We start from the raw sequence: 22380 nt of genomic DNA, 5'->3' as shown, positions 1-22380 counted from the left end.
CAGGGTGACCAACCATTCTGGTTTGTGTGGGACTGTCCCGGTTTTAGCACTGAACATCCCCAGAAACCCCCCAGTCCTGGGCAAACTGGGACGGCTGGCTGGCTGGCTTAACTGTGTATCACCAGGTCCTGGTTGAATCTGAGAAGAAACCTTGAAACTGCGAAGTTTGGCCCTCCCTAATTCAAATTTCAGGGTAGAATTATAAATAAAGAGGTTCATTTCTCTGTCACCATCACTTGTCAAAAATCGACTGTGGGCCAGAGTCCTGCTTCGGTGGGTGCTGAGGATCCATAAGGCCTTTTTTTTTTTTTTTTTTTTTTTTTGCCTACCCAGGGATACTACAAATTGTGGTAAAGACATAGGGCCAGCCAAGGCTCCAGACTTGGCTTTCTTCTCCAGGGAAGCACCTAACTAGGAGTCTGGAACAGACAGTATCCTATGGATGCTAAGTTTTACTCTAAAAGAAGAGAGATCCATAGGAGAAATACAAAGACAAGCTTCACAATTAGATTCACAAGCTAGAGTGGCAAGAGGCAATATGTAAAGACAGCTGTAAGAATCATCCTGGGCTGGGTGTGGTGGGCCACGCCTGTAATCCCAGTACTTTGGGAACACGAGAACGGAGGATCACTTGAGGCCAGGAGTTCAAGACCAGACTGGGCAACACAGTGAGACCCTCTCACTAAAAACAACCAAGAAGAATCATCCTGGAATCTCCCCAGTGGAGTTACTGCCTATGAGTCCTAATAGGGAGGGGTCTCCGATCTAAGCAATTTGTTTCTCTTGGAGACTGAGAATCTTCGGGAGACGGCAGAAAAGAAAGCATTCAAGGCACATGCCACTGAAGGTGACAGTGGGGAAGAAAGTCAAACAGAGGGATGGGAACTCCCTGACTGGCTCCAGGTGGAAGGAGGCTGCACTGGTTTATTTACTGTAATCATTGCACTAGGAAAAGGCAATGAAATGAAACATCTTGTTTTCAAGAGTGTCCTGGGAACCAGGCAGAACACAGCCCCATTAATCACACAACGGCACATAATCAACACACGTGTACTGCAGAAGTAACTCGCTTCACAGGCTTTACCCAGGAAAAAGAACATGTTTGGGAAGAATCACCGGAGGGACGAGTTTTCTAAAGCCTCTCTCAGCGCAGACACCGACAACCAGACTCATTCACAAAGCTCCATCTTTTGGCTCAGCCGGGTTTGGCTGTCAGAAATGTTTAAATATGGAAAAAAATAAACAGTTGCAACACGTTTCTGTGCAGAGATCTGCCTGAGCTCCTTTGTGATGTAATGGGAAACGCGGCATTCAGGCTACCAGCTGTAGAATAAACAGAACTTCGAGGGTTAAAAGGAACTGAACTTTCCACGACCCCATCTGCAGAGAAGAAAATAATAAGAGGAATGATGCACTGCCCCACAGCCCTGATAGTTTATCCTCCGGTCCCGGCTGCAGAGACAAGCACCGGATGTGATAGGACTGCTCAGGGCCGCCTCCGAGGTTAGTGCTGCCCATGGGAGACTCACAGGGAGGCTCTTCCAGTTCCCCGCTTCCTCCCCCAGTGCCCTGCTGGCCACTTGAGCCCACTGCCTGAGTCTGATCCCACAGCACTGGCAAGCTTTGGCCAACAGGCACTGCTCGGCTGCAGAGCAGCAATTTGGAAAATAAACAGGAAAGACGACAGTGAGGAGGAAGAAGGTGAAAAGTCTCCCAGCTGAATTTTTGGCTTGGGGGCCCTGGTTGGTGCTGTGCAGGTCAAGGCTGCTGCAGGACATAGCTGGGGGTTGGGGGTGGTGTGGGCAGCAGCATCCCTAGCCAGAGAGAGGCGGCCGAAAATTACCCACGGCTGCCACAGTGGGAGGCCCCACATCCCTCTCTCATCCTCCCACCCCTACCATCTTGGATCCAAGATGAAGAAATATGTGGTACCATGTGGTTCTCATTACCATGCTCTCCTGTCCCCTAAGGCTCAGATAAACCAAAACTGACTCCTCCCAGAGACTGCTGGCCACCACTAGGGACCCCTGCCCACATATGCCTTTTTGCCCATTACCACCCACCTTGTACCAAAACCTTAAGACTCACTGCAAAAATAAGGTGGCTGAGAATCCCTACCTCAATGTTGATTTGTAAGACAGCAGCTGATGCCAAAAGACGTAGGGAGTGCCCAGAGTTCCCAACTCAGAAATATAAAGAAAAGTGGTCCAAGAGCCAAGCTAGACTGTGCAGGACCCAGGAAACACACAAAGTCTTCAATGAGAGGTCATGTCTGCTCTGGTTAATTCCGACTGGTCTTGTACTCTAGTTGTGAGTAGCTGCCTTCTTCTGGTGTTTCAGTGGGATCACCCACACTCAGTTCACATTCATGTCATCAGTTATCTCCTTTCAGCGAACACCACAGACAGGAACACAACTACCCAGAGACCCACGGGCTACACAGTGACTCTCTACAGGAGTGAGGGAGTGTCAGGAAACTCAAAGGAAGAGGTGCTTTGAAAAACCAGGTGAGATGTCTGAACTCAAAGTTAAGATATTTGCAAAAGGATGAGGTAATTCCTGGAAGCTGGGCAACATCACCTCAGCTTACCCCAATTAGGCCTCTGGGCCGGGAGGTCAGTTCTGTGGGTGAACATAGGATTTCCTGTCTGTAGAAGGAGAAAAGCTTAACGTTTTCCTGCTTTAATTCCTCATCCCAACCAGGAGCACCTTCTAACCTTCACCCGACAGCAGTCCTTGGACCCTATGGATTCAAGGTTGGCCTGGGCCAAGGAGCCAAAAGTCAAATTCGGGTGGGGTGAGGATCTGTAAAGAGCTGCCACTCTTTTGGAAATGCTTGGGAAATAACTTCCCAAAAGGTTTCCCAAATAATCTCAAACAACTTTTGATTCTAAATGGACCCTCTAGAGTGCTGTGGGCTCACGCAGGTCCTTCTGGTTTGTTCTGGTTCAATGTACATTTTAGGGATATTCCCAGAGCCCACAATATCCCACTAAAGTTAGGGTGGATTCTTCCCCAAACAGACACAAAGCAGCCGGAGAATATGAAACTGGGTCCAATGAGCCTGTTTATGGCTCCCAGAATGAAGGCCAGGGAGTCTCTCAGCAGCTGTGATGTGATTAGTGAGCAGGGATCAACAGTTGCAAGGTGACCCACTGGCCCAACCCCACAGAACACACCACACACCAGGACAGCAGACCCCTGGCTGGAGTCTGAAAGCCAGATCCTAGTTTGGGACAAACCAGCAGTGACTAGTTACAAGTATGCACTCAGAACCAAGGCTCACTTGCTTCCCTACAGACATGCATTCACTTAGTCCACCAGGAGAGGAAAAAAATAAGAGTTAATTTACTTTTTATTGCCTCAGAATTCCAAGGTTTAATGTATCTGTCAGTTTGAGTGCAGTGCAGCTGCTGGCCGATACAATGCAGTCCAGGCCAGCCCAGGTGACTGGGGAAACACATTTCACAGAAACAAACCAACACACACTCCTGGCTGGTTGTTTGGGGGATATTGACTCGGGGAATCAGATTAACCCTTCAGGCTGAGGTGAGTTCTGCAAATAGCTATAGCAAGGCAGCTGAAGTCCAGGGAACTGAGAAGCCCTGCTCTCAGAGGGGCCATGGGTTTCTGTGTGCCTAAAATTTTGCTTTTCTCACAGGAGAGGTTATCCAACTGCAGCATCCTCTGACAGATTAAGGAATGCCAGGTGAGACACGTTACACTACAATAATCTACCTTCTTGCCCAGAGCTCAGAAAGGGACTCTGCCAGCTTCATAGGGAAGGGGTCAGGCAGGACTTTTTCTGAAAGCTCCACTGGGGCAGGACTGAGAGGAGGAGAGAGTCTGAAAAGACTGGAGCACTAACGCCTGACCAAGACTCAGTCCATCTTTCTGGCAAGTCTAAGGAGGACGAAGCACTCACACACTCCTTCATATTTTACTGGGGGAACAAGCTGACTGGTGATTAATATCAAGTACAATGACCCCACGTTACAAGCCTGCTGGGGCCTGTGGAGGTGGCCATTTCCTGTGTAATACCAGCTTGTTTAAACACTAACATTCAAACTCCACAGCTGCAGAACAAACCCGGAAAGAGTTGAGTGAGAAGAAGCCGTGCATTGTGTTTCAGAGCTACGGAAGATCAGAGAAGCAGTACAGATGGGAAACAAGTTGGGTCTTCTGGTTCCTGGAGTGAGGAGATCTGGAAATACAGCCAAGATGGCACAGAAGCTAGGCACCAGGAAGCCGAAGAAGAGGACACCCATGTGGTACAGACACGAAGACAGACAAACGGCTATAACAAGAGAACCACACCTAAGACATGCAATATCTGCTTTTTCAAACTGTTTCCCTGTGGGCCATTACATCCTAGCCTACAACTCTCCACATAGGGGTCAGAGGCTAACATAAGACCACTGTTGCCCTGGAGAACTTCTCACTTCACTGGAGAAAACTGCGGGAAGTCAGCAGCTAACAGCAGAAACGGACTTGAATCCAGTAAGTCTGGCAGAGTTATGAGAATAATACCTGGGCTTGAAATGGCTCAGCACGCCTCTTGGAAAGTCAAGATGTCATGCCAACTCTGTCTGCAGCAGGCTAAGGATTTGATTCTGGTACCTCAGTGCTAGGAAGCTCAACAGGCCCAGGGTTGGGGTGGAGATGGGGAGAATTCTATGCAGCTCCTGGAGATTTCTAGCAACAATGTGTCATCTAGATGCCACACGATACAAAGAAGAGACAAAGGTATCGTATCAAAGGTCACCATTCCAGGAGTTAAGATAGGAGCAGCAAGATACCATCCTCTAAGAATAAGATGTTTACTGGGTAACCGGCCACTACAGAGTATAAGACCTAGGTGAAGATAATCCCTTCTATCTTTCTCGTTTATATCAACAAGTCAACTTGGGCCTTTGGGAGAGTACTCACCCTAAATCAATTTTTCCCAAAAGGGCAAATCAATTCTGAAGCTTAGACATCCTGCCCTACTGCAAGAATATAAACCTCTCCACGTTCTAAGCAGGGCAGCTGGAACCCCATGACCAGCAATAGGTCACAGGAACCTCATTCCAGGATTTCTCAAGTATCAGAGCACCTCTACCATCCACTGCCCCAACATGCATGGGGTCGGTGCCTTATTTGATTTCAGTTCTCCAAAGCTACACTCGTGTGTACAGCCTCTGTCGTACCACTGTGGTGTGTTAAACCCATCAGCACTGTGTGTTTGGGAAAGAGCAGCCCCTAGGGGATCCTGACATCTCCACGGCATGAGGGGAGCCCTCGGCGGCCTCCCTGGTGCGGATTCTCACGGTTCCTGCCTCTCCAAACTTTTAGCTGTAACCACTCCAACACGTCTTCTTAGCTTAGCACACACTGGACCCAAATAACCTCAGCTCAGAGCTGGAAAGTACTTTCCCTGGGGTCAGCTGCTGTACCCTGCTGGGGTCAGACTGGAGCCTTAGGCCAACGCCCCTTCCTCTCACAAGGAGTCCTATGGGAGGTGTGGGGAGGGGACAGGGGCTCCTGCCGTGGGAGAGATCACGTGTGCCCCACACTCAGCATTTGGAGGAAGAGGAACCCCCTGGTGCCAGGCTGCAGTGCTAACGCCCCAACCCGGAGCCAGGGAGACTGGGTGGGGAGCCAGGGTAGCAAAGGGGCTTCCCACAGTCACCACCACTTCCTTCAGGGAAGTGCTGATGGACTATTACTCAGTGACCTCCTAAAATGCCCTTTTGGGAAGACGTATTAAGCGTCCTTGAAGGGGTGCCGATTAGACTTGGGATTAGTTCTTATTTCAGAGCTGCCCTATGAAGGTGAGTGAACTAGCTGTTTTTAACTTGAGCATTTCTATCTCATCTACAGAGTCAACACATGGAAGCTCCCTGAGGAAGTCAGCTTACTGCATATGCCCTATGCATCCCTCTTTCTCCCTATGTGACAAGACCTCAGAGGGCTCCCTACGACCCTTATCCACTGTGCTCTATAGACTATGGAAGACGAACCATGGAAAAGCAGCAAATACAAGAATTTCTAGAGTTTTTTTTTAAACAGTACTGCAATCCAACAGTGTGATAAATGCATCCGAGCTACAATTAGGAAGATCTATAGCATCAGAATGCGAAGGTCTGGGCAGCCTGGTGGAACGCGGGCTCTCCAGAGCCCCAGCTATGTTTCCCATTATGTAACCCTGGTCATGGGCAGACAGCCAGACTCCAAATGAAAAAGAGACTCTGGCTTGGCACTGGTTCTATTTTCCTATCCTCATTCGGGGTCAGCGCAGTGTCATACAGCTGCAGAGAAAGCTCTGGGGATTAAACCTGGGAAAGCCTCCAAGACTAGGACCTGGGTTCAAGTACCAGCTGAAAGCAATAAACCAACTGCCACAGCTGGGCTAGGTTTGGATGTTCTCAAAGTCCCCTGACTCTTTCACTTACTGAGAACTAGAGATCAGGATAAGTGAAGATTTGGCCTCGGCAGAGACTGAAATGAGGTAGGCTGTCCCACTGCCCTAGCCTTGCCAAAGGTCCTGGGATGCAAGGGGTCACTATGCTCAGGTTCATGAAGCCTATGTAGCTCTACTACTCTCTAGTACGACTTTGCTTGTGCTCACTTGCCGAACGAAGTAGGGGTGCAGCTGCCTCTCCCTTCTCACCAGAGGCTTGGTGTGGAAGGGAACACAAACTCTGCTAGCAGATGGGGCAAGTAGATGAGCCCTCCAAACACAGCAGTCTGTTCTAAATAGACCAAGCACTCTACACCGACTTTCACAGTGGCCCCAGACCACTCTCCACATCCTGCTATAATCCTCTATACCAACAAACTCCTGGGATTACGAAGCCATTCTGTCATAATCCCTAACGGGTACAAACGGGAAATCAACTTGCTTCCATACATGCTGGCTCTAGCACACAGATCTAATAAGTGCCACAGTGAGGGAAGGCACCCATGCCCAGCAATCCTGCCCTCCTCACAGTGCCGGCAATACTCTCATCACCACCCTAAGTGTTCCACATGTGCCTGCTTCTGTGGACTTGACTGGAAGGAAAAGGAGAGAACCAAGGAAACTAATGATGAACCCTGGAATTCCCCCCAGAGAGGGGAAGATGCTGTGCAATGATTCTCTAACTGCATAAGGAAAGAAGGTAACAATGAAAGACAGGGAGGGAATGAAGGAAGAGAGATGAAAGAAGGGTCCCACGTGTCAAGAGACCATTTGGAAGTGGGGTTTCTGGAGGAAAAGCAAAGGGGACTTCCTCTTTGTAGGAAAAACAGGCTCTCTGGTCACCTTAGGATCAGAGAAATGTATCTCTGCAAAGAAGAAACGCAGGCAAAGACCAATGAAAGCATGCCAAGAAAGGGCACTAAACAGCAGCCATTTCCTTCCTGCTCCCTTGAGAGCATTTCCAAACCCTTCAAAACGAAGAGCAGCAACAAGGACTTTACAAGCGTCAGTGGGGTGACAGTTTCGGCATCTACAGAACCACTGGGGTGTGTTATTCTCCATGACCTTAATAGAAAAGCCTCTTCAATCTATAAGGTCGGTGGGCACAAGATAAAGTTTGAAACCCACAGAAGCACCATACCCTTGCCAATCTCTCAGAGTATTTACTCAGTGAGTATTAGGAAGCTACATGAGAATATGAGAAACAAAAGAAGGAAGGTGCAATTCTGATTCCACTTTTCCAGTCCTCTGATCTGAAGGCTCTGAGGTGGGACTACCCTCAGTGGTAGTCAGGCCAGGTTTGCTCTGTTGAACAGGGGCACCAGTCCTTAAATAGCCATGCCTTGGGGTCAGGCCCCAGGATAGCAAAGCCTCTCTTTCATGCTTAAACTTGCATTCCAGAGATAATCAGCTGCTGATCCTAACTGCAGAGAGAAAGAAAGAGAGCACAGGAGGAGACGTTTTTCTCTATTACACTGATCTCTCTAGCCCAGTCTGGCTTCATGAGAGAGCAAGTGGTATCCACAGCTCCAGTAATGTATTTGCTGGGCAATTAAGTTCAATATACTATTTGGTCAGATTTGCTCTCCTCGTGAAGAAGTCTGAGAAGACTAAGCAAATATGACTCAAATGTCCCAACCCCCTCTGCCTCTCTGTAGCCCAGAATGTGAAGCCCAGCCGGGGATGGCTGTAGCTTAGACCACGTGCCTGCCTGTAGATTGAGCCCTTGCCCAAAGATGGGCAACAGCTCAGAGCCGGCAACGAGCCATTTGCTGCAGCATCCAAAGAGAAAACAGACTCAGCATCTCAAGCAAATGAGACCCAGCACTTCCTGTGTGAGCTTTCCATTTCCTCAGCCAAACAAAAGCCAAAAAGGAGTGAGAGAGGGAGGAGGGATGAAGGGAGACATGCTGCGTGAGAGAGCTAGCAGACCTGTGGCCCAGGATCTGGGTAAACAGGGGCTGTGTGAATCCTATCTAAGGGACCTGTGGTTGTGAGGTGAGGTGACCCAGGGAAGGCCCAGGCTCCAGGAACACATGGTCTGCCTCCCCACTCTGAGAGTAAGGAAGGGACACTCAGTGACTCTTGTGCATGCTCAGAAGCAGTGGCTTAGATACTTGGAGAACTGAGTCCTTTCTTGGCATTTTCTTCCCAAAACTGCCAACTGCCTAGTCCTCATTACAGATTAATAGCCTGAAAAGTTTGAGGCTGTAGATGTTAACTCTTTGGGGATCACTGCTAAGAAACAGCTGTCCCCTAGCCAGCAGATCCATCAGTTCCTTTGTGTGGCCCCAGCTGCACAGCTTGGAGGTCCAAGGCTTCAGCCTGGAGTGCATTTTGGAAACCTAGGAGGGCCCACAGACAGGATACAGAGAACTGTCCGATGCTGTGAGTGCTGTCCACACAGTGACAGAGCTAGAGGTGGGAAGGGCATGGGGAGACTGAGATTAATAACAGTCCAGAGGTGCATCCTGAGGCAAGGACAGGGAAAAAACTGAGAAAGAAAGGAAGAAGAATCAGACTACACAGTCTACACAGAAACTGCTGCCCAGAAATCTCTGCTTTACCTTCCCTCTGGAGGTCACCCATGAGTCTAGGAGACTCACATAGCTGGTCCCCAAGTCAGACAAGCTCCCTTCCCTACTCCCCAAAAGTGCCCTCCACAGTAGCCAGGGTCTCCATAATCTATCCTCCAGCATTACTTCTCTCCAGAGAAGAACACTGGAGATGCTTGTTCTGAAACACACATAAATGCATAACACAGAGCATGAAGGAGCTTTGGTACAAAGCACCAGCCGAAGACCACACTCAGAGAATGTGGGGTAGGGGAATAAAAGGAAGAGGGAAACGAGAAATGGCTGGGGTGAAACGGAGAAAAACAGAGATACTAAGGAAGAGTAGAGATACGAAAGAGAGGCCCAGCACTGTGGGAGGCCGAGGCAGACTGCTTTAGTCTAGGAGATCAAGGCCAGCTTGGGCAACATGGCAAAGCCCCGTTTCTATTTTAAAAATATAAAAAATTAGCCAGGTGTTGTGGTGCACGCCTGTAGTCCCAGCTACTTGACAGACTGAGGTGGGAGAATCACCTGAGCCCAGGAGGTCGAGGCTGCAGCGAGCTGTGATTGTGCCAATGCACTCCAGCCTGGGTGACAGAGCGAGACCCTGGGAAAGGAAGGTAGAAAGGCAGGAAGGGAGGGAAGAAGGAGAAAGAAAGAAAGAAGAAAGAAGGGAGGGAGGGAGGGAAAAATTAAAGTGAGCAGGAGGGAGAGATGAACAGTCAACAGGGTTGAACAGAGATGGAGCCTACACACACACACACACATACGTACACACACACGCACGCGCACACGCACGCACACGCACGCACGCGCGCACACGCACGCACGCACACACACACGCACACACACACGCGCACGCACGCACACGCACGCACACGCACGCACACGCACGCACACGCACGCACACGCACGCACACACACGCACATACACGAAGATACCATTGTACAAACATGAACACACATAGTGACACTAACACAAAGAAGGACACATGGAACATGGACAGAGATTGAAGTCAGCAAGCTTTTTCTGTAATGAGCTGGATTGCAAATATTCTAGGCCGTGTGAACCACACAGCCTGTGGCAACTACTCAACTCTGCTCTGTAATGTGAAATCAGCCATAGACACAGTGTAAACAAATAAGCATGGTTATATTCCAATCAACTTTATAGACACTAAAATCTGACTTTTATACAATTTTCATGAGTCATGAAATAGTACTCGTTTGATTTTTTGTTTAACCATATAAAAATGTAAACCATTATTAGCTTGTGGGCCATGGTATGCTGATCCCTGATACAGGCGGGCGCGCACACACACACACACAGCAGAGGCAGACAAAAGCAGAGGCAAAGAGAAACACAGAGGCAGGCAGGCAGAGACAGGTGAGGACAGACAGACAGACAGGGAGGTAGGTAAAAGGGAAGGCAGGCAGACACAAGAAGACCCACATATACAGAAATCCTCCCTCTAACAGAGAGATCCAGACTGGCACACAGAGACATAGTTACACACAAACATGGACATGAACACAGACATTCAGGAACATATACTCACAGACACAGACACAGACATGAATGGGACCAAAGCAAACTCAGACTCACATGGACCCAGAATCAGAAAGATACATTGGTTGGACATGCTGGCTCATGCCTGTAATCCCAGCACTTTTAGAGGCAGAGGCAGGTGGATCACTGGAGGGCAGGAGTTTTGAGACCAGCCTGACCAACATGGTGAAACCCCATCTTTACTAAATACAAAAAAATTAGCCAGGCCTGGTGGCTCACACCTGTAAGCCCAGCTACTCGGGAGGCTGAGGTGGGAGAATCGCTTGAACCCAGGAGGCGGAGGTTGCAGTGGGCCGAGATCATACCACTGCACTCGAACCTGGGCAACAGAGCAAGACTCTGTCTGGGAAAGAAAAAAAAAAAAAAAGGCCAGACGAGGTGGCTCGCACCTGCAATCCCAGCACTTTGGGAGGCCAAGGTGGGTGGATCACCTGAGGTCAGGAGTTTGAGACCAGCCTGGCCAACATGGTGAAATCTTGTCTCTTATACTAAAAACACACAAAATTAGCTGGGTGTGGTGGTACATGCCTGTAGTCCCAGCTACTTGGGAGGCTGAAGCAGGAGAATTGCTTAAACATGGCAGGCCAAGGTTGCAGTAAGCTGAGGTCACGCCATTATACTCCAGCCTGGGCAACAAGAGCAACACTCTGTCTCAAAGAAAAAAAAAAAAAAAAAAAGGCTGGGCATGGTGGTTCACGCCTATAATCCCAGCACTTTGGGAGGCCGAGGTGAGTGGATCGCCTGAGGTCAGGAGCTTGAGACCAGCCTGGCCAATGTGGTGAAACCCAGTCTCTATTAAAAATACAAAAACTAGCCAGGCGTGGTGGCAGATGCCTGTAATCCCAGCGACTCGGGAGGCTGAGGTAGGAGAATAGCTTGAATCCAGGAGACGGAGGTCACAGTGAGCCAAGATTGTGCCACTGCACTCCAGCCTGGGCGACAGAGCGGGACTCCACTCCATCTCAAAAAAAAAAAAAAGACAGCTATAGATGTGGACACAGAGACATGGAAACACAGAAAGAGACCTCCATGGGGACACATGAACCTCATACATAGACATATATACTCCAGGATATACAGACACAAACAGGTATAGACACAAACACAGACACAGAGATATAGACATCCCACATGAACACATACGGATAACACACGTGGCCACAGTTGGATGGATGCACACGGACACATAAACACAGACAGACATGGATAGGTACACCAAAAGACTCCTAGACAGGCCCCCAGAGGCAGACACACAGAACTTTACACTCAGACACAGACACTAAGACACACACAGACTTACAGACACACAGACAAATGGACCTAGACAAGCACAGAGTCGGACACAACCCAGACACAGATATAGACAAAGATAAAAGAAGTAACCATATAGGGTTGCACAACACTCTGTAAATGTAATTTATGTCACTGAAGTTAGAAATGGTTAACATGGCAAATGTTATATATATTTATCTCCACAACTAAAAAAAAGAAAAAGGCATACAAACACATAAACTGATCTACGTAAATACATCCAGGCAGACACATAGACTCCAACACCTGCCCCCCGCCCCCAATACACAAATGCTCTGTCCCATACACAAATGCTCTGAGAGATGCCACAATGACACACAAAGACAGAGGGTGAGGGCAGGGGCATGGTGAGAAGACAGGGGGCGAGGGCAGGGGCATGGTGAGAAGACGGGACGAGGGCAGGGGCATGGTGAGAAGACGGGGGCGAGGGCAGGGGCATGGTGAGAAGATGGGACGAGGGCAGGGGCATGGTGAGAAGACAGGACGAGGGCAGGGGCATGGTGAGAAGATGGAGACGAGGGCAGGGGCATGGTGAGAAGACGGGACGAGGGCAGGGGCATGGTGAGAAGATAGGGGGCGAGGGCACGGGCATGGTGAGAAGAGGGAGACGAGGGCAGGGGCATGGTGAGAAGACGGGACGAGGGCAGAGGCATGGTGAGAAGACGGGATGAAGGCAGGGGCATAGTGAGAAGACAGGGGATGAAGGCAGAGGCATGGTGAGAAGACGGGATGAAGGCAGGGGCATGGTGAGAAGACAGGGGATGAAGGCAGAGGCATGGTGAGAAGACGGAGATGAGGGCAGGGGCATGGTGAGAAGACGGGGTGAGGGCAGGGGCATGGTGAGAAGACAGGACATGAGTGAATGGAAGAGAAATGTGCCTGCACTCAGCCTCCTCACATGCTGCCATGCCAGGAGACAAAGTGCAGAATGCAGCACAAGTAGCAGTGAGAGAGCCTTAAAGATGCAGAGAAGGCCGGGCGTGGTGGGTCATGCCTGTCATCCCAGCACTTTGGGAGGCCGAGGCAGGTGGATCACCTGAGCTCAAGGGTTTAAGACCAGCCTGGGCAACATGGCAAAAAATACATATTTTTCTCTACAAAAAATTACAAAAAATGAGCCAGGCGTGGTGGTTTAGCACCTGTGGTCCCAGCTACTCAGGAGGCCGAAGCAGGAGGATCACATGAGCTGGGAGGTGGAGGTTGCAGTGAGCTGAGATTGTGCCACTGCATCCAGTCTGGGTGACAAAGTGAGACCCTGTCTCAAAAAAAAAGCAAGATGCACAGAAAAGCTAGTAAGAGAAAGAAACAAAGTCTTATACATATCCACACAAATCCAGACTCCAGAGGCAGCTGCAGAGATGGTGAGTATGCACAATACGGAGTGAGGATGAGGGAGGGAGAGCAAGAACAAATAACAAAATGGAGAGTGAGAGGAAAGAGTGAGTGTGAGAGGAGAGGGAAGAAGCCTGGAGAACAGGAAAAAATAATCTAAAACATCAGAGGACAGGGAAGGTGTTCAAAAAAAGTTCAAGTAAAGAAGAAACAGAGAAGCAAGCAAGCTGCGGGCAGAAAGAAACAGAGCAGGATGAAGAGGGAGATGCAGGAATACAGGCAGGCCCAGGCCAGTGGTGCTAAAGCAATGGGCAGGTCAACTCACTGCGAGGGCAGATCCAGGGATGTGGGAGGAGGATTCCAGGTGTCTGGGTAGCCGAGCATCCAATCTGACCAGACTTTGACACTAGGGAGCAGCTCCTTCAGGTCCGGGACAAAGGAAGACACCTTGATGTCATCTTGGTCCTCCTGGTCCTCAGGAGAGGACAGCTGAGCTGCAGAGGCAAAGGGTGAGAACTGGGCCTATGTCTGCTGTAGCCCCCGAGTGAGGCCTGGGGTGCTGGGATGGCAGCAAGTTCTTAGGGAAGGGAGACCAAGTCCACAGGAAAGATGGGCCCGGAAGCGAGGATAAGCGCCAGCACCTAAGAGGATTCTGAAAAGTAGGACAAACAGAGAACCAGTGTACGGGGTCTGCCCCTGGACACCACTGCTTCTGCTTCACCTGTGGCTTGGCTGAAGCCTCTCCTCTGGCCTCTACCCACCCTTCCAGCCTTCCTTCAGCACAGTACCAAGATGGCACCAGAGTTCTTGCCAAAACTGCATGACCTGAATTTAATCATAAGGAAACATCAGACAAACCCAAACTGTGGGACACTGTACAAATGATTTACATTCTTCAAAAATGACAAGGAAAGCCAGGTGCGGTGGCTCATGCCTGTAATCCCAGCACTTTGGGAGGCCGAGGCGGGAGGATCACGAGGTCAGGAGATTCAGACCATACTGGCTAACACTGTGAAACCCCGTCTCTATTAAAAATATAAAAAATTAGCCAGGCACGGTGGCGGGCGCCTGTAGTCCCAGCTACTCAGGAGGCTGAGGCAGGAGAATGATGTGAACCTGGGAGGTGGAGCTTGCAGTGAGCCGAGATCACGCCACTGCACTCCAGCCTGGGCGACACAGCGAGACTCTGTCTCAAAAAAAAAAAAGACAAGGACATGTAGGACAAACAAAAGACACAAGGACATGTAGGACAAAAAAAGATCGAAAAACCATCCCAAATTAAAGGACACCAAAGAGACACGATGACATGTAAGTGCAATGTGTGCTCCTGCACTGGATCCCAGAGAAGAAAAAAACTTTGTTTTCCCTTTGCTATAAAGAAATTCGGGCAATTGGCACAAACTAAATAAGGTCTGTGAATGCAATAACAGTATTTTATCAATGCTGACTTCCGATTTTGATAATTGTCATTAAGAGAATATCCTTATTATTAGGGATACAGAGTCAAGTATTTGGGGGGTAAAGGGCCAGCAACTCTAAAGTCAAATGGTTCAGAAGAAAAATAATAACCCTAAGTATGTGTGTATGGGAAGACGAACGTAAGGCCACATGGTAAAATGTTAACCAGGGAATCTGGGTGGTGGGTATATGAGTTGTCTGCACTATTCTTGCTACTGTTCTGTAAATCTGAAGTTATTTCAAAATAAAAAGTTGCCCTTCTGTCCCTAAAAAAAAAAGCAGCCTCCAAAGCTGGAGGCATTCACAAGGTTAGTGTGGCATGGGGTGACAGTGGGGTCTGAGTAAGTCACTAATATTGATCTAGGAGCTGAAAAGAAAGGTGTAACCTTCAGCCCTATCTTCTACTGCTACGGCAATCAGGCTTAGACTTCTAAGGGCAGCCTTAAAGGATATGGGATGCTGTCTCAACCTAAGGGCTAAAAGTAGCACCTGCTCTATCTGGTCAAGTGAGTCTCCCATGATGGCCGGTCCACAGTGGTTACAGAACTCACCAGGTACCACACAAAGATAAAGGGGAAAACACAACATCGATTATGGAAACTAACTTTTCTGGTTTCCTGAAGATGCAGGAACATGCAGCAGCTTATAGGTACAGTGAAAATTCTAACTACTAAAGAAGAAAAAAGGAAGGAAAGAGTCTACAAAAAGGAGAAGAGGGCCTTAGAGGCCATCAGACTGTAAAAGGAAATGGGACTAGTTAGGCAGGCAAAAGGAAGAGGGGCATGTAGGTAAAAGGAAGAATGGAGAGGCCAAGATGGGCGGATCACGAGGTCAGGAGATCCAGACCATCCTGGCTAACACGGTGAAACCCCGTCTCTACTAAAAAATACAAAAAACTAGCCAGGCGAGGTGGCGGGCGCCTGTAGTCCCAGCTACTCGGGAGGCTGAGGCAGGAGAATGGCGTGAACCTGGGAGGCGGAGCTTGCAGTGAGCTGAGATCCGGCCACTGCACTCCAGCCTGGGCGACAGAGCGAGACTCCGTCTCAAAAAAAAAAAAAAAAAAAAAAAAACAACAACAAAAAAAAGGAAGAATGGAGACTACAGGGAGAAGACACCGAGAAAGCAGCAAGGCACTGTGAGGTCTGACAAGGTCAGGCAACTGGAAAGCCCACCAGGCTGGGGACTCCTCCTGCTTACCTTTAGCGGACTCCTTAAGTAAGTAGGTGCAACGCCGGACCAGTAGAGAAAACATGGCCAAGCCCAGAGCTGCAGCTTGTTCCTGGATCACAGAGCGGCACTCCTCTGAGAAGCAGTCTGAGGAGAAGCAAATGAAACTCTCAGCACCCCAGGGGGACAAGGACTACTTTTCCCTGCCTTACAAGATGCACATCACTGGCCGTGTTACCGAGCTTCCTTTTCCTCACTGAAGACTAGGGCTAGTAATATTCCCCTCTCAGAGTGGTCACAGGCCAAGTACAGACTCATGTGAAGCACTTACCACGAGGTCTGGCATACGGATATGTGTTCAATACGATGATAAGGGTCACCTCTGTCAATTCGACATCACTTTCCCAGGAACAGTTACCTCAAGAAGGGCAGTCTGAGCTGAAGCTGCATGGTCTCTGCCTTTAGCTACCTACTGATAATGTAAAGCTATCGTAACAAGAACTCAGATTTAAGTAACTCAGTCTCTCTAGTGTATAACTAACAGGAGCAAAGTCATCAATTAAGACTGGAAAAATACACATTTAAAAATGATCTTCTTGAATCACCAAACCTGAGTCCCATCCTTACCTTCTCCATGTCCCTCCTCCTAAGAAAACACACATGACACAAATAATCGACTTTCATGGAATGAGTTAATTTTATGCAGAACAGTGCTTGGCACATAATAAGCACTTAATCAGTGTTGGCTTTTGTTTTCACAAATTCCTTCCCCTAGCGCTAAAAAATAAATCTGGCTCCCAATCCCAGTACCCTCTTTCCGTTACTTTTTCAGCCTGGCTAACTAACGTCCTTCTGGCTCCAGGTCACCGAAAGGAGCCATCTTGTTGGTGGGCAGACTTACTCTTTGGTGGCAGCTATGTGACATACTCCCAGAAGCCTGCCTGTACCTACTCCTCACCAGTGGCCTTCTCCGAAACCCACGTCATCTGAACTCGAGAGGAGCTGGCGACACACAGAAGGCAGCAGTCGACCACACAGCCTCCGAGGAGACGCCACACACCCACAGGAGACAGACTCGGGGCCAGGCTCACCGGCTCTGGCAGCAGCTAATCTGTTAATTCCCTCTCTATTACAGGAGAACTCTCAGAGTCTCCAAGTGTTAAAAGGATAATCAGCTAAATGTCTGATCTCTGTCCCTGCCTGTGTTTTAACCTCAATAGCCAAGGGGAGCCCTCTCATCAGCTCACCAGTCTTGTCAATGGGGCCTCATTGAAGCTGTTACTCCAAGAGACATTACCCAACCACAGTGATTCCTTACCATCTTTGCCCCAGGAGCAAGTATGACTGGAGTACACAAAGCCAGCCCCAAATCACTTCTGAAAGTACTGGGTGTAACAAGGAACAGGCTGCTGCTCAGAAGGGCCCAACAAACAAATAGCATCAGGGTAGTCATTCTCTGATTGTGGCTTTCCCACCATCCTTACAGATGCCCACTGGTCCCAGATGTCATCCTCTGACTTTCCAACTCAACTGTGGCAGGCAGTTAAGGAAGTGGTAACAATCCATGTGAGTAGAATAGACCAGTCTCATCATTCCTGTCCTGTTAAGGCCCTAAACCTCTGTTAGAAAGAAAACAAGTATCCAAGAGCCAAGAAGAGGGAGGATGGAAAGCAGGAAAGGGGAAGATATGTAAGTTGTCAAGAAAAGTTAGCAACTTCTCCCCTTCACCCTCCCCATAGGCAGCAGCACTGTCAGTACCGCCCAGCTCAGTCCAGGCCATTGCCACGCCCAGACAACATCCTGCCTCTAACTAGCAACAGAGCTGGGAAGAAGGGAGTAAGTCCAGAACAGAGGGAGCTGGGAGAGGACAAGTGGAGGCCACATCCTGGCAACCGACACTGAATAAACATTAGTGCCCCCTCATCAACTGAGCAGAAGTTACCTGCGCTCAGAAGGCTAGAAGGGATGAAGTGGGGTGTCCTGGCTCCAAGAGACTGGCATTTTGTGAAGCACAGGCCACAATAAGACACTCTCATGAGCTTGGGCAGAGATAAGACAGGGGAGGTTTCTTTCACCGAGCCTAGTTCTAGATTTATTATTTTTTTGAGACGGAGTCTCGCTCTGTCACCCAGGCTGGAGTGCAGTGGCGCGATCTCGACTCACTGCAAGCTCCGCCTCCCGGGTTTACGCCATTCTCCTGTCTCAGCCTCCCGAGTAGCTGGGACTACAGGCGCCCGCCACCTCGCCCGGCTAGTTTTTTGTAGTTTTTTTAAGTAGAGACGGGGTTTCACCGTGTTAGCCAGGATGGTCTGGATCTCCTGACCTCGTGATCCGCCCGTCTCGGCCTCCCAAAGTGCTGGGATTACAGGCTTGAGTCACCGCGCCCGGCCTAGTTCTAGATTTATGACAAATGGCCATCTCAGGCTAGACTGTCTCTCCGAGTTCAAGATGGGGGGCTAGGGCTCAGAGGGGAGAATGGACTGCTTAAGAACAATGGGATCTGCAGTCTTTGTGGACTCCAGGTTGGCTCCTTTTCTAAAGGCTCCTGCAATAAGGTCTGGAGACCAGGCAAGGTAGCCACAGCTGGAGTCTCTTCGGTGTAGGTCTGAAAGTGCTCAGCCACCTCCCAGGCAGCAGCTAGAAGGCAGCTTCATGACTGCTCTGTCCTTGGTGATGGTTATGTCACCTCGACTCCCCACCCCCTAATCCCCTCCTAAAGAAAGGCTTGAAATAACACTGCCTGCTTATGTGTCTGGTCCATCTGATGCGGCGTGTTAACCAGTAACTGTTCTGCCGTAATCAAGCAGGTGGAGATTTCACAAATGATCAAGGGGGTCAGACCTCTGACTGGCCATGTCACCTGGAGCATCTCCTGGAAGGCCTGCCCTTCTCCATGGCTCAGTGGTACCTCAAGCATATAGTGAGCATGCAGAATGTGCCAGACTGTGTACTAGGTATGATGGAGCACACGGCTACAAATAAAACATGCTCTCTGCAATCTTTCAATAGGGTAGAGAAAACTGTTATTTATCCAAGTAACCACGGCAACCTGGATCCAGCGCCTCAAGTGAGACATGCACTAAGTGCATAGCATCTTCATGGGCTGCTCTTGGCCTCACGCAGGCTTCCACAGGCTAGAAACCACAAGACACCACTCCCTGAAAACATTCACCGTTACACAGTGGGTAGGAAAACAGCATCTAGATTCCCAGAGTCCACCCACTTTGGGGCTAGACCTAGGAAACTGGCCCTAGTCTGATGAATGCCCATATATATCCCTAGGGTTGGGCTGGGCCAAGCCAACAAGTGATGTGGGGTGGGGGAGGAAAAGGCATTGTTTGCCTTGGTGTTCGCCTGGGTTCCTCTGGCTTTGTGTCAGGTAGCAGGAGCATGACAGGAGCTGAGGAACTCATTAACACTGTGAAACAGCCTTTCCCCTTCTTTCCAAAAGCAGAGAGTTGCTCAAGGGTTTCGGGTAAGGGTTTTGGCTAAGGAAGTCAGACGGAAATATTTCTTACTAAGAAAGTCACCTGAGGTCTGAACTTGGTTCTGCCCCTTCCCACATGTGGGCAGGTGACCACAGCTCCTATCATTCCTACGGCCAAATACATGCTCGGACAGAAATATTCTTCTTGCTCCTATGTAACGGGGAGACTTTCTCATTTTTCTGAGAATATATTCATGGAAAACATAAACCAACTGTCGTCAAAGTTGCATGAAATCAGGAAATGGAGCAGCCGGGAGAAGGCTGCCGTGTGGCCGGATGTTATGTATTTCTAATTAGTGCGATGCATCTTTCAACAGCAAGTGTCCTTCTGCTGGGAAACACAACACACTGCCCTTGTTATTGTAACTGTCAGAGAAGTGCTTAAACAGATAATCTCCAGGAAAAGTGATAAACATGTCCCCTCTCCCACCAGTATGTGTGCAACGGTGCTGCCAAAGCAAAGCTGTGCCTGACAGCTCCAGGATGGCAAGGCATCCTCCTGCAGGAAATGGGAGTGAGGCAGGAGGGGTGGAGAGGGAAGAGCAGGGGATGGGAGGCAGGCCCACCTGCCTGGGCCCTCTAAGCCAAGCCAAGGGATGGTGGCTCAGAACCACTGCTTCTGATCAATTCTAGTGTTTTCGTCAGGGAGAGATTTGAAGGAAACCAGTACCAGTGGCATGGAGTTTGGTTGGTCACAGAAAAATCTGGCAGTGATGGAACTATCATACTTCCCCTGGTGCACACAGCCAGCTTCCTGGCAGGAGCATAAGAAGAGTAATGAAGAGAAGACGCAGAATGGATGACACATAAGTCTAATGCTCTGACAGCAGCAGAAGGGATTCTGAGGGCACTGGGGTCCACGAGCCATTCTAGCACAGAAAACCAACTATCTGCCTAGATGCTTCACTAAGAGCTGGAGAAAAACGCAGGCAAGACCACTTATTCACCAATTCCCTCCCCACTGTCTCCTCCCAAAGAAAGGAAATGAATGGTCAGTCACCTCCAAACTAACACCACCTGGAGGCAATTTGTTGGCCCTTATCTTTCTGACATAAGGCTGCTGTTCTCATGAGTCAGTTACCAGTCAGACACAAGGCTGGCACAGTTCCTGAGCAGCCCACCAAAACCTCCTTGTCTACAGGAAGTGGGCAGTGAGAGCATCTTTCAACTGCTGCTGCTTGAGCCACAGAGTTCCCTGTGGCAGCTGCTAGCTGAAGAGGAGGTAGAGGAAGCAGTCGCTGCATAGGAACCAGACAAGAACAAAATCTCAGAGCAAAAGCAGAGATGTCTTTTCATCACGTCATTCCCTGAGGAGAAGAACGAATGAGTCAGCAGAATCAGGCACTAATACACCCAAGCAAATTATTCATGCACAATGGCAAAACAGAGGCGACTGAGTGTAAAGCAAGTCATAACATTTCCCTAAACTGATACAGTCAAGTGACATGGTGTGAATATTTGTCCCCACCCAAATCTCATGTCGAATTGTAATCCCCAGTGTCGGAGATGGGGCCTGGTGGGAGGTTTCTGGATGGTGGGGTGCATCCCTCAGGACTTGGGTGCTGTCTTTGTGGCAGTGACTGAAACCTTGCGAGATCTGGTCTTTGAAAAGTAGGTGGCACTGCCCTACTCTTTGCTCCAGTTTTCACTATGTAAAGCGCCTGCTTCCCTTTCGCCTTCTGCCATAGTTGTAGGCTTCCTTAGGCCTCGCTAGAAGCCGAAATGCTTCCTGTAAAACCTGCAGAACCATAAGCCAGTGAAACCTCTTTACTTTATAAATTATACAGTCTTAGGTATTTGTTTAGAGCAATGCAAGAACGGCCTAGTGCACCAAGACAAGAGAGAAGAAGGTGGAAGGCAACTTCCTTCCTAGGAGCCCTCCTTGTCAGTGTTCTCTTTGGATTTTCTTCCAAAGCTCTTCTGAAAGTAGGAAGACGTGGGGGCAAAGGAAATCCCAATCTCCTAACTAAATGACTTCTCCCATTAATTCCGAAAACACGTGAGTGCCCAATTGTGGAGGATATAAAGGAAAGTAGGATCCTGCCTGCAAGAAGATGATAATCTAATAAGGAAGACAGGAAGCATACATACATACTCAAGTAACTATAATTCAAGACAATGTACTACCTATCATAAGGAAGATGGAAGTAAGATGTTTCTGTCACCAGAGGGAAAGGAAATCATTTCAGCTAGTATGTAACAGAGAAGGTTTCATGGAGGAGACCTTTGTTTTTGAGACAGATTCTCACTTTGTCATCCAGACTGGAGTGCAAGTGGTGCAATTGTGGCTCACTGCAACCTCTGCCTCCTGGGTTCAAGCAATTCTCCCACCTCAGCCTCCCAAGTAGCTGGAATTACAGGCACGCACAGTTTCACCATGTTGGCCAGGCTGGTCTCAAACTCTTGGCCTCAAGTGATCCACCTGCCTCAGTCTCCCAAAGTGCTGGGATTACAGGCATGAGCCACCATGCTCGGCCAGAAGAGACCACTTCTAAGCTGGGCTGGAAGAGATGAACAATGATGGAGTTGGTGGATGCAGGGGGGACCACATGTACTACTCGAGGCATGAAAGTACTGTGTGTGCTGTGCTCTGCCTGGAACCACAAAGTATAGGGCCTGCAATGTCAGAAGAGGGAACATGAACCTGACTCAACAGTGAGGGAGCACTCACTCAAGGTTCTTGAATGAAGCAATGAGTGAATATTTGATAAAGATTCATCTAGCTAAAGCATTTAGGACTAATTAGGGTAGCTGGAAAAAGCTAACAATGAGGGAGACCAGCTGGGAAGCTAAGAGAGCATGAACTTGTTTGAAGCAAGATAAATTACATGTAAAGCACTTCATAAAGTTTATAACGCCAAGTAAGCGTAACATCTTTCTTATAATAAAGGTAGAAGAGGGAATGAAAAGGAGTGCATAGATATGAAAATTACTGCAGAAAGAAAATCAAAAGAGGCCAGGCATGGTGGCTCACACCTGTAATCCCAGCACTTTGGGATGCTGAGGCGGGAGGACAGCTTGAGAGCCCCGTATTTGAAGACCAGCCTGGGTAACAGAG

The 22380-nt window shown here is 49.0% G+C and overlaps 1 protein-coding gene across 6 annotated transcripts in view; it reads right to left on the bottom strand.

Annotated features, from left to right (window-relative positions):
• The window catches only part of SMG6 (SMG6 nonsense mediated mRNA decay factor), a 255711-nt gene that overhangs the window by 119899 nt on the left and 113432 nt on the right, over positions 1-22380 (bottom strand). For all 6 annotated transcript variants that reach the window (XM_033185117.1, XM_033185119.1, XM_033185120.1 and 3 more), the window contains 2 exons: positions 15866-15982; positions 13536-13704 (listed from right to left, as the gene is read on the bottom strand). In XM_033185117.1, the coding sequence (XP_033041008.1) occupies positions 13536-13704; positions 15866-15982 (286 nt within the window). The remainder of the gene's footprint in view (positions 1-13535; positions 13705-15865; positions 15983-22380) is intronic.

The sequence above is a fragment of the Trachypithecus francoisi genome, unplaced genomic scaffold (assembly GCF_009764315.1).
Source record: "Trachypithecus francoisi isolate TF-2019V2 unplaced genomic scaffold, Tfra_2.0 Lachesis_group20, whole genome shotgun sequence".
Classification (NCBI taxonomy): Eukaryota; Metazoa; Chordata; class Mammalia; order Primates; family Cercopithecidae; genus Trachypithecus; species Trachypithecus francoisi.
The sequence above is the reverse complement of the archived record's forward strand: the minus strand, read 5'-3'. Positions and strand labels throughout refer to the sequence as shown.